This window comes from Coenobita brevimanus, chromosome 40, assembly GCF_032717465.1.
Source record: "Coenobita brevimanus isolate Jiangsu-jjx chromosome 40, ASM3271746v2, whole genome shotgun sequence".
NCBI classification, from domain to species: Eukaryota; Metazoa; Arthropoda; class Malacostraca; order Decapoda; family Coenobitidae; genus Coenobita; species Coenobita brevimanus.
Window position 1 is genome coordinate 45,545,923 of NC_136993.1, and position 13,208 is coordinate 45,559,130.

Consider the following 13,208-nt stretch of genomic DNA (forward strand, 5'->3'; position numbering starts at 1 on the left):
TAAACCGTGTGAGGGTTCGTCGACGCCACAGCTGTTTCCCATCACAACACTGGCCAGGCCCCACTCACTACATAAAACGTTCATATTACAATAAATATGCACATGATACTCACTGCACGCACAAAGTCCAGTACTTGGTCACTTTAGAAAGGGCTGTAACACACAGAATCAGTCTCAGTCTCACTGATGACAAAAAAATGCAGAACAAAATCGAGAGCAGATCCAGCACCTCCGTCTCCGATGGCGGCCATGGCAGTATGCATATGTCACCCCAAAGTGGGTGTCTCCAGATTCTTTAAACTAACTGTACAAATGACATACCAGAATGTACAAAGAAGGATACACAAACAACCTTTGTATTGGCAATTAAAAATTTAATTTCGAATATCAGATTTAAACCCCATTTAAACTTACACAATTCCCTAATGAAACACATTTAGCTATATACGAAAGCATACAGTATATATCGGTATATATACATAAACCCCTCCCTGCAACAGGGACTTAGCAACACACACCTACACACACACACACACACACACACACACACACACACACACACACAAGACTAGAGGGAAACCAATTAGGATAACATACACCCAAATACCATACTTATTACTGTCCCACTTCAAAGCAACACCGCAGTCCCCCACACAATAACCCCCCTGGGACCTGAAACAGACAAACGGTGTACTGAACTCGTACACCTCGCAGGGTATCAGCTACCTTTAAACTACCAGAGTCTCGGACTCCGATACAGCCAAACCTAGACACAATAACATAGCATATTAATACCAGACAATATGTAAATAACCAAAAGGAATGTGCTACCTGAGCTCACACCACAGTGCCAGCTCCAGTCCACCTGCCACCGCAAACCCTTCCACCGCAGCAATCACTGGCTTATCACTCTCATAGCGGGATGGGCCCATTGGTCCTCTTCCATATTCAGCAAGGGGTAGGACTGGTGCTCCCTGGGCCAGTTCATTTAGGTCATAACCAGCACAGAAGTTGCCGCCAACACCGTACAGCACCGCTACCTTTGCCTCACTGTCATTGTTGAAGTCCTTGAAGGCTTGCAACAGTGCCTCGGCCGTGGGGGTGTTGACGCAGTTCCGCACCTCGGGAATGGAAGCATATATCGGCCTATAGTTACCTTCAGGTCGACAAGACATCCAACTATCTTCCTGACACATGTATTTCATACAACGTTGTTGATAAATGACACAAAATTTGAGATAACATGCGGATACTTTCAAAATAGAAACTAAATGGCCACTCAGTGCATGCGCTTTGAGCTGAACGGTAACTTCCAGCATAAGTCACTCCATGCATACGACACCGGGCAATACATGGGACATAAGTCACTCCATGCATACGACACTGGGCAATACATGGGACATAAGTCACTCCATGCATATGACACCGGGCAATACATGAGACATAAGTCACTCCATGCATACGACACCGGGCAATACATGGGACATAAGTCACTCCATGCATACGACACCGGGCAATACATGGAACATAATTCACTCCATGCATACGACACTGGGCAATACATGGGACATAAGTCACTCCATGCATACGACACCGGGCAATACATGGGACATAAGTGACTCCATGCATACGACACCGGGCAATACATGGGACATAAGTCAGTCCATGCATACGACACCGGGCAATACATGGGGACTTACTTCTGACTATGGTAATTTTTTTTCTCTTAGTTTGTTCATGTTACATCAAGGCGATTCCACTACGGTGAAAGCCCTTGTACTGAATCAATTATTGAAACCTACACCTAACCCTAACAGTTTGAGTAATCTTTCCAAAGCAGAATGCAAGTATCTGTAGATAAGACGAATGGAATACTAAAGACGTCCGTATGTTGGTTACCTTAGGTAAATGAAAGATAATTTTCACTGTTAACTGGCTCATGAAAGCAATAATTAGTATGTATATTCCAGTCAGGTTTAGGACCACATCACCCATATACGGTTTCTGATCGAAAGATGGAACGTACTGTATAGTAGTAATAATCATTTTGATGTGAAAACTGAGGTCTTACCTATCCACCTGCTTTGTTGAATTTTTTTGTTTTTCTGTACATTACTGTAATTTCTGGCATCAAACTTAATCATATTTGTGCAACATGGTATGAATTACAATTCCCTTATGCAACAGAAACGTCAAACAATTTATTACAATAAAATCAGACTTACACAAACAAGGAATTAGGCTTTACTCTTCATAGACATTTATTCTATTGTATAATTGTACAGTTGAGCAAGTCGAAATTGCGAAAAAAGTATTGGGGTAAATGGAGACGTCGGGCAGTTTCCTGTGGTAGGAATGAGTCACTCAGAACCTAGAGCCTGTCAGGTGGAACGTGATTGGCTCAGCTCTTGAGTGGTGGTGAAGCAAATATTCTCATCATTATATGTAAATGAGGGTTAATAACTAAGAAGTGGAAGAAAGCAATTTTTAGAGAATACTACAGTATTTAATGAATGAACGTGGAGTATAATGGAGTAATGAGCGTAAGCAATCTGTAAAACCTAACTGGCAACATAGCACAGAAGAGCAGCACGTCAGCTGGTAGTTTCGTTTATTCATGGTCGTTGAAGCTGCTGACACGAAGTCTAATGAATCAGACAAATTGATGTTGACATTTAACGAAGAGAACCTGCAATGCTTTCTTTAACGAATCTAATATTGTTATTATATTTCGTCGATTTCTAGGGTTAATACGCTCTATGATGCATGACGTCTTAAAATGCGTATTCAGTAAATTAATACTAAATTATAGCCTTATTACCCGTCCACTTCCCAGAGGGTCTTAGGAACGGGTATTGTTTTCACTCGTTTTGTCTGTTTGTTTGTCTGTTTGTCTGTTTGTTTGTGTGTTTGTTTGTCTGTCTGTGTTAACAACTTTACGCAAAAACTACTAGTGCGATTTTGACAAAAATTTCTTGGATGAGGGGCTAGGACCCGCTGATCATGTGATTACATTTTAGTTCCAAATAGGGCCAAGGCCCAGGCTGTAAGCCTCCCAAAATAAAATAAAAGCGTTTTTGCCATAACTCCATTCAAATTCGTCGTATCGACATGGAACCAAAACCTAAAGGTACATCTATCAAATCTGTTTCCAATAACATGCCTCATTACATCAGGAGGGTAAACCCCCCCCCCCAGTTGGCGCTAGGAAGGTCTATGTCAGGTGGGTCGGCCTAAAATTTCAATTAGGCAAGAATAGTCAATTTCTGCCCTATTAACTCCAAATTCGATACGTGACATCTTTGACAAGATATCCTGTTGTGTTTTTACATCAGCACTAGAATGCCTGCCGGGGACGGGTTTGCTGTGCCTTGGCACCGCTTCTTGTTGCCTTTTATATTTCTTCTCAGTAAAATATATTGAAATAGGAAGAGACAATATTACGCTGGGCCAGAAAGACCTCATAGTGCGAGGAAGAAGGAGAGAGAGAGAAGGGACAGCAAGCACGAAGGAAGAAGGAAAGGAGAGGCAGCTGAAGAGCTGAAATGGACTGACTCGGGACCAATGGGATGCCCAAACCCTTTCAAGTATTGCCAACATTTCTGCAGGCAATATCTTCCTATGGGGTCCACCTCAGTATAAATGCATTGCACTGGAAACGCATATATTTAGTCAGATAATCATTAACTTTCATATATTGTGAGTCGGTTACCTTAAAATTCATCCTTGCAGCTCCACTTAATTACTTTCACGTCCATGAGATGCATACAACATTGTTTTGTAACATGAAACAGAGACTAGGTAACATAATATCCAATTTTAAATGGCAACACCCAACCAACACCGATCTCTCCTCCACAATGTTTAGAGAAGAGGGTAGGAAAGAGACAGCAATGAAGACAGTGAATTGAAGAGGTTACCAAATTGGTGACTACTGTCAATTAACACTGGCAGCCGTGTTTTTTTTCTCTCATTTGAAGACGTAATTTTATTGCTTGACACTAGTCAGTCCCGAGACTGAGGTTGTTATGCCCCAGCCACACTATCGGGCAGTGACTGGCGGAATATGCCATCATCGGGCACGGTCTGTTGGGAATGACTGTGATGATCTCCACACTGCTGTGTAGCTGGTCAAGCGGTAAGGTCGGCCAGTTGTCAGTAGGTGGTCGGCAGCGCTTGAGTGCTGTATCACCATGTGCAACACAGCTGAAAAGAAAAAAAGCAGTAGCTCGGTATGGCATACTAATCGTTGGAATCGTAATATATTAAAAAAAAAAAAAACAAGAAAAAAGTACCGAAGAGCAATCTGGTTAAAGAACCAACTTTTAGAGCATGGCAGGGTCGTGGGTCCATGCCCGGCGCCAAACCACCGGGAAGTGTCTGGTGATATCGCTCAAATAAGGGCACAGGCTGTTCGCTGGTGTGCTTGTTGCCACAAAATGTTCGATGACGGGCTTATCACTCGTGCCCGCCAGGCACTGCCCGATAATGTGGATTATACGCTTGCTTTTTATATGTTTCATAGTTTATTTGTGTCTAACTTACAGGCATTCATTATCGATTGCCAGGATGTTTTCCGCGTGCTATATAGCTGCAAGATGAGGACAACACTGATTCCAACACATATCTCACGAGGGTTTAAGCCTGTGTTATCTTTTTCAAGAAAATTCATAGCAATCATTCAATACGACATGTTTTCTAATGTGGTGAAAATGAATACAGGAACGGGATGGTAATCAGTTATGAGGGTTTGTTTTGCCTAACATATATTTGTCACTAATGTTGATAATGATTCAATTACGATATATCTAATCATCGGTAGGCATAGAACAAAATCATAATAATTTTTCAGTATACTTATTTCCTCGGACAAAATATTCATTGCTTATAACATTACAAAATAATGTTTTCTCCAATATAACATGCGTGGTCTATATACGAGGAACAAATGAATAATACTCCTCTTTTATTCAACTCATCAAGTGTCCCTCCTTTCCTTCTTTTTCCTTCGTGCTTGCTGTCACTCTTCTCCTTTCCTTCTTTTTCCTTCGTGCTTGCTGTCACTCTTCTCCTTTCCTTCTTTTTCCTTCGTGCTTGCTGTCACTCTTCTCCTTTCCTTCTTTTTCCTTCGTGCTTGCTGTCACTCTTCTCCTTTCCTTCTTTTTCCTTCGTGCTTGCTGTCACTCTTCTCTATCTCCGTCTATTTTGCACTAAAAGGTCTTTCAGGCCTAGTACAGTCATGTCTCTTCCTATTCCATTATATTATATTGAGAAGATATATAAAAGGGAAAAAAGCTACATATATTTTAGTGTTAAGTTATTGAATGCATATTTAATTTTGTGGTAGGTGGGGGCGTCCATCATTCACCCACTTAGTGTAATGGTACCCAGTTTTTAGGGTAGCTCTACATCGAGTGGCCAGCTAAATGATTTCCTGTTAACCAGGAAATCATTTACGATGCTGGATGGTAGCCTTGTAACCAACAGACACGTGTTCCTTATGTGACAGTAAGTGGGTTGGCGGAGGGTTAATGCCCCTCCCCAGAAGACAACTAACTAAAAATATGAACAAGAAGCCTCGGACCAGGACTGATCAAAAGTTGACGACTAAGGACCAAACAAAGGACATGATATGGATAGCGACGTGGAATGTAAGAGATGCAAATAATGAGGTGAGAGAGAGATTGTCCATGTGCTTGAGGGTGTAAAAGTGAATGTATGTGGATTAACAGAAACTAAATGGGAGGTAAGAGTGTAAATGGGAGTACGGATGGGGTATACTGTATGTGCTTGAGTAGGTGAGAATGAGAGGGCAAAAGAAGGAGTACGTATTGTTCTGAGTAACAGATGGAAGGAGAATATAACAGAGTATGGATCAGTTGGCTCAAGGATTGTGTGGGTAAGACTGAAAGTTGGACTACAAATGTGGGCGATTGTGTGCGTGTATGCCCCAATGCGAGATCGTGCAAGCAGAGTGAGAGAGGAGTTCTGGAAAAACGTGGACGTGTGCATAGAATAAGAGAGTGTTTTTGATTGGTGATATGAATTGTAAAGTAGGGAATATGAAGGTGGATGAAGTAGTTGGTGAGTGGGGTGTGCCTGCTGAGATAGATGAGAATGGCTGTGCTTTAGTGGACATTTGTGCTGGGGGGGAGTTGGTGACAGCCAATACCCTCTTCAGGCAGAAAATGATCCACAGGTATGCATGGCGAGTGATGAGAAGGGTGGATGGTGAACTGAGTGAAAGGAAGGCAATGATTGATTACGTGTGTGTGGATGAAAGGATGCGAAAATGTGTAATGGATGCAAGAGCATACAGAGGCTGGGGGGAGGTGGGCTTTCTGACCAGCACTTGGTGGTGATCAGAGTCAAGGTCCAAGTAAAATGGAGAAATAGAAGTGAAGGATGGGAGGAAGGAGTAGATGCAAGGAGCCTGGAAAGGTTACAAGAGGATGAGGAAAAGGCAGAATATAAGAGAGAAATGGAGGAACCATTGGGTAAATATGAATTGGACCAGATGGGGGACGTTAAACATGTGGGAAGACATTCACAGAAGAAATCTGTGCAGCATATGAGGTGGTGTGTGGGGTGAAGAGGAGACGAAACGGGGTGCAAAGAAGAGCATGGTGGAATGAAGAGGTGAAACAGGCTGTGGCACAAAAGAAAACAGAATGGATAAGAAATAGGGGAGTGGAAAAAGTTGAGAGACAGAAGAGAGAGTTATATGTGGAAAGGAAGAGAGAGGTGAAAAGATTAGTAACAGAGAGTAAGAAGAGAGTGGTGAGGAATTTGAGTGTCAAGTGGAGGGAATGTAAGAAAATGTTCTGGAAAGAGGTAAAGAGAGTCACAAAGGGTGGCAGTGAAATTAGTAGAGGAGTGAAAGATAAAAATGGTAGAGCACACTTTAATGAACTGTTGAACATGGAGAATGAAAGTAATGCGAGTATAAGTGGCTGGGGAATGGCTGTGAGAAAGAGAGAGGTAAGAAGACAGGAAGAAATCAGTAGGATGGAAGTTGTGGAAGCAATGAAGAAAGTCAAAATGGGGAAAGCCCCAGGAATTGATGGAGTGTGTGGTCAAATGCTGAAGCATGAGGGAGAGATAGTAGTAGAATGGATGTGGAAGATGTGCAGATTGGCCTGGGAGGAAGGTAAAGTCCCAAAAGATTGGAAGTCAGGTACAACTATTCCCTTGTACAAAGGGAAAGGGGAAAAAGAAGTGTGTGGTAATCATAGGGGCATTTGTCTTCTTAGTGTAATAGGAAAAGTATATGGTAGGACACTTATTAACAGAGTCAGGGAAATAACAAAGGAGTTCTTTGGAGAAGAACAGGGAGGCTTTAGGAAGGGAAGAGGTTGTGTGGATCCAATATTCATTCTTAGATCATTAGTGGAAAAATTTCTAGAGAAGGGAAAGAAGTTGCATAAACCTTCATGGATCTGGAGAAAGCATATGACAGGGTGGATAGACAAGTATTGTGAAAAGTATTAAGAATATATGGAGTGGATGGGAAGTTGCTCAATGCTGTGAAGAGTATATACGAGGGTGCTAAGGCTGCAGTGTGTGTGGATAGTGAAATGAGTGACTTTTTCTCTTTGAAGGTTGGGTTGAAACAGGGATGTGTCATGTCTCCTGGTTGTTCAAGCTGTACTCTATATGAATGGGGTTATAAAAGAGATACAAGGTAGGGCAGTGGATGCTGGAGTGGCCCTAATTAGAGAGGGCATTGTTTGGAAACTCCTTGTACTGTTATTTCAGATGATACTGTGTTGTTAAGACAAAGGGGAGCTGCAAGGCTTGGTGGATGAGTTTGGGAGGGTGTGTAAGAAACGGAATCTAAGGGTGAATGCAGGGAAGAGTAAAGTTATGGTCTTCGAGAGAGGTGAAGTCAGTTAATGTACAATGAGGTTGGATGAGGAGGAAATGGAAAATGTGAGTACGTTTAAATATTGGGTAATGTGATGAGTAGGGATGGTAGTTTGGAGGGTGGATTGCTTGAAAGGGTACAACAAGGAGGAAAGGTTGCGGGTTCTTTGAAGGCAGTGATAAGAAACAGAGAAGTGAGCATGGAAGTGAAACAGTTATTACCTTGTGGTATCTTGACCATATAATATGTGAATCTTGAGATTAATTTTAGTTATTGTGTTGTCGAAGTGAAGATGAATGGGAGTTGCAAGGTTTGGTGAATGAATTTGGGACAGTGTGTAGGAGGAGGAAGCTGAAAGTTAATGTAAACAAAAGTAAAGTTATGGTGTTTGAGAGGAATGAAGTCACAGAGTGTGCAGTGAGGTTGGATGGTGAGGATATGGAGAATGTGAGTGCATTCAAGTACTTGGGTAGTGTGATGAGTAAGGATGGAACTTTGGGGGATGAAGTACGTGAAAGGGTACAGCAGGGAAGGAAGGTTGTTGGCACACTGAAAGCAGTGATGAGAAATAGGGAGGTGAGTATGGAAGTTAAGAAGTCACTGCATGATGGTATTGTGATCCCTACCCTGACGTATGGAAGCGAGGCGTGGACCTTGCAAGAGGGGAACAAGTCAAGAGTGAGAGCAGTGGAAATGAGTTACTTGAGAGGAGCATGTGGAGTGACATGGAGGGACAGGTTGACGAATGAAGAAGTGAAGGAACGTTGTGGGATAGATGTGGATGTGGTTGAAAAGATTAGGAGAAATACACTGAGGTGGTTTGGACATGTGGAGAGGATGGAGAATGAAAGACTGACTAAGAGGGTGTATGTAGGTGAGGTGGAGGGAGGGAGAGGGAGGGGTAGACCGAGGATGAGGTGGAGGGATGGAGTTGAGAGGTATATGAGGGAGGGGGTGAGTTGGGGGAGGGCAGTCAAATGGTGGGTGACAGAGTGACTTGGAGGCGTTTTGTCTGCGGCCACCCTTTGCGGGATTAGGGCGTCGGGCTATAGATAGATAGATAGATAGATAGTGTTGTCGAAGACACGAAAAGCTAAAGATGGATACAGGGTCTTGATTGTAGTTTACTATCTTCAAGAGAAAGTTTAAGTTGAAAGACTGTGTATATTACACAGGAATGTATATTTACTAGCTAAGATCTCGTTGGACCCCTCTTTTCTTTACCACCTCTCACTACTATCGCTAGCCCTGTTCTCACTCTCTAATCCTTCCTGACTTCTCTAGGAGGGCTTGTGTTACGTGTGTAACCCATAGGTATGGGTTCTAGAAGCTTGTGTGTGTATTTGTGTATGTAGCGCTTACAAGTGCCTTCTGGCATTCCTTTAGTAAACCCTTGGTAACATATTTCCTTTCCCACCTAGTTTGACTACCTTTAAGACTACACATTTGTGTTCCTATCTATCATGATTTGTATTATTATAATATGGAGTCCTGACATCGCTCAGTCACACCAGCTGGCGGTCCTACGACAGCATATAACAGTGACATTACTTTTTTAATACATAATACTGATTATAATATTGTGTAGACATAATATTCATGATAATATTGTACTGACCTAATAATATTCTAGAAATATATTACATTGTAAACATATTGTTTACATAATGGAGTAAATGCACTACAGTTAAACTGAGTATGGAATATTGTATAACATAGTGTAAAATGTGTATGCATAACAGGCACATATATGCAAAAAATAGTTCAAAGTTAAGTTTATAGTAAGAGTTATTAATATTTTTTTTATTTTATATAGATATAATAATATTAATTCAATTGTTGTCCCATTTAAACAAAAATTAATTCAACACTATGTACAAATTATTTACACTTCATTCAGGGAGCCTCACTTGAATGTTCAGTCTTCCTCCAGTAAATACTGACTCCAAGTTTACAATTCTTGCATGCATTCCATAGATTGCGAACAGCACTACTGCAAATACAATAGAGAAGATTATAAAGACAGTACGTGCTGGGCCATACACATAATGTGGGTTGAACATACTCTGACTCAATTCTTCCTAGGGCTTCATTGTTTCATTGATTAGTTGCATAGTTTCAAACTTAGGTGAAGTCAACTTAACAGTTGTGCTCGTGTTTAAATCCATCTTAGGTACAGGGTGGAAATATTTGTGTGTATGATTCAGGATGGCATAGTGATTGGTGGTAGATAAAGTGGACATGGATGGTGTAATTATCGCACAGTAGTCTGGTGCTATGTATAATCCTGATGCTGAAGTATTAGATGGTGGTGTATCTGGGCAAATGATATAAACTGATGTGTTATGAGTGAAGTAAAAAAAACTGTAAGCGTCCAATGCACTGATAGTGTATAGGTTTATCTGGAGCAAATGTGAAGTTGCAATAGTGATAAATGTCATGATTTCTTATGATAGCCATTTCACAAGCGACTGTTCCAGTAGGCTGAAATGTGAAGACGTACGCAGGACAAAGGTGAACAGCATGTAAGGATGTACGGCTCTTTCGTTCAATCGTTGATTCACTGGCGAAAGTGACAGTGTTCCATCTCTTGGAGATCATGATGAGTTCGATGTCTGTGTCAATGTTGATGATGACCAATGTGTCATTATTCTTAGAAGGAAAGGGGTATATATGATACACTGTGAACAGGTTGTCTGTTGTGAATGGTCCATGGAGGAGTAGACTGTAGCACCAGTCGAGCGGGGAAATACTCCCAAGGTGGATGGAAAGCTGATGTCAGGGAGAGCTGGAGCTCCCATTTCATCAGCCCTCGGGACTAGTTCCTGACCATCCCTTTTGCTGAATTTTTTCATTGCTTCAATAACACAGAGAGTAGGCCAGCATGCTCTCCAATACAAATTTCTCTAACTACCTGCACCAAACTACATACACAGTACACACTACATTTCCTTTTAAAGATTAAAAGAAAAAAACAAAAATGTGCACTACAACAATGCCTCAGAGTCCCCGAGGAAGGGGGGGGGGGACATAAATGCCCCCACCATCCGCCTCTCTCCCGATGACGACTCTTTGAGCTGCCTGGATCCACTGTCTGACTCATTTCTTCTTCATTTCTGCAACATTCGCGGCCTATCCTCTAATTTTCCATCTGTTAAACACCACCTTTCCTCGTCTAAACCCCACCTTCTCTTCCTTAGTGAGACTCAGCTGTCAGAGGCAACTGACAGCAAACCCTTTTCTGTTTCCTCTTACTTTGCATACTTATTTCAAAGCTAAAGGTGGATGTTGCATATATGTACGCAACGACCTATCTTGCTCTTGTGTTCCTGAAGTTGTTTCTTCTGAATTCTCTACTCTCTGGCTTCGGCTTTCCTGTCATTCTCTGACTAAATATATCTGCGCTGTTTACTTATCTCCTAATTCTGTTGACTATTAAAAATTCTTCGACTATCTTACTTCTACGATAGAACACATTCTATCCATCTCTTGCTTCTCTGAAATCTCCATTCTAGGAAATTTCAATGTTCACCACCACCTTTGGCTCTCCTCTCCTTTCACTGATCCACCTGGTGGACAAGGCTTCATCTTTTCTATCCTTAATGACCTAGAGCAGCTTGTACAGCACCCTACCCATATCCCTGACCGCCTTGGAGAGAGCTCCAACATACTTGACCTCTTCCTTACCACCTAACCCTTCTGCTTACACTGTTTATCTTTTCTCTTCGTTGGGCTCCTCTGATCATAACCTTGTTACCTTAACCCTCGATAGGAAGGCGTCCCTTCTGACCTCGGGATAGGAAGACCTGTGCCAATTGGATACACTGAAGAAAAATAATTTTAAAAAATATATTCGGAGATGTTTTAAGCAAAACTAATGGAGCTGAAATACAAATAAAAATCCTGCGGAGACCAAATGACTAGGAATTAATAAAACTGAGCTAAAATAAATACATTTATAAGTTACTTGAAAAAAAGAGTGAAGACAAAAAGTAGTACTGACTTATTCTCTTCCTGAGATGCACATACATGGAACGGAGCAAAAAAACTACCTAAACCTATAAATCTAATACCTAAATATCACACAGTCGGCCTGCCAACCCTGGGTTCCACAGAAAACTGGGTGCCTGGCATAAGTGGTAAGAGGTAATAAATATATACACTGCTACCCTCAGAGCACTCAGTCAGTGTGTCAGGCTTCTGTTGGAGGTCCTTGTGTGGTGTAACGATGGCCGTCACACCACCACTAGGGTCACTGGTACACTCAGTCACATCACCCACACTAACTAACACCACGGGTTTCTGTGCCACTCTGAGGTTCCAGTGTGGTTTCAACAGTCCTGTTGAACTCCTCCGACTTCAGATACTCTGCCAGCTCTTTGTCTGACAGTTATCTTGTTCATTTGGGGTCCATGACTACACACCTGTAAATAACAATCCCCAATTATCCATTATTCCAACCAACATTGATCCCTAAAACCACCCAATTACTGGGTCACTGCTATAGTAGGTCAATTTCCCATCACCCACAATAACAATCAAGGGTTTCTATGTCAGTCAGGGGTTCTAATGTGATGTCAACAGTCCTCTTGAAATACTCCAGCTTCAGAATATTCTACCACCTCTGTGTGGAACAGCTATGTAGCTCGTTTTGCCTCCATTACCTACACAATTACACTAAAAACCAAGGAAAGCCATATATACTACTTTATACTGCATATAGTGGGATATCTTTCACGCATGTACATGGTCATATTGTGCCTAAAACACTCAAAATGTGCATTCAAGTCTTTGACCTTGATCAGAATGACCCTCTTCACTCTCTCATTGTTTTTACAAAAATTATACGCTACAGGAAGACGTACGCCAATTGGATACACAGGTACTCACCAGAAAGTCGACAATGATGGGGACTTGAGCTTGCGGGCAGAAACAGCAGAGGATGGCTCAGGACTGCTTGGTGTAATGAAAAAAGTTGCCCATTACCCATTATTCTGGACACCATTAACCATGAAACTTAAACTCACCCTGGCCTTGTATCCATATGTCACAGGTCTTTCAATCTAGGGTTAACCTGTCCTATCACTCTAGTGCGACCTGTGGACCCTCTAAAGAAACGTCATCTGTGGCACTTTGGAGCTTCGGATTGGTAGGCCCTCAGGCAGTACTTCTTTGATTTTCCCTGGAAAGATTATTGCTTCCATGGCTAGGAGCCATCTGAGTGTGCCTTGCGCATTACGGAGGTTATTCTCATGGACATGGAAGCATGCATTCCTTTCTTATTTCCTTCGACTAATGCAAGAAAGACTTGGTTTAACCCGAGGCATCCCATCGACATATG

The 13,208-nt window shown here is 41.9% G+C and overlaps 1 protein-coding gene across 1 annotated transcript; it reads right to left on the bottom strand.

Moving 5' to 3' along the window:
* Positions 1–827: 827 nt before the first annotated feature.
* Positions 828–1,196, bottom strand: LOC145397072 (enoyl-CoA hydratase EchA19-like). The gene has a single exon (XM_080270281.1). The coding sequence runs from the start codon at positions 1,194–1,196 to the stop codon at positions 828–830; it is 369 nt and encodes a 122-aa protein (XP_080126407.1).
* Positions 1,197–13,208: the final 12,012 nt, after the last annotated feature.

What these genes read in the sequence shown, in the direction of transcription:
- LOC145397072 (XM_080270281.1), bottom strand. Translation starts at nt 1,196, where the DNA reads ATGTGTCAGGAAGATAGTTGGATGTCTTGTCGACCTGAAGGTAACTAT.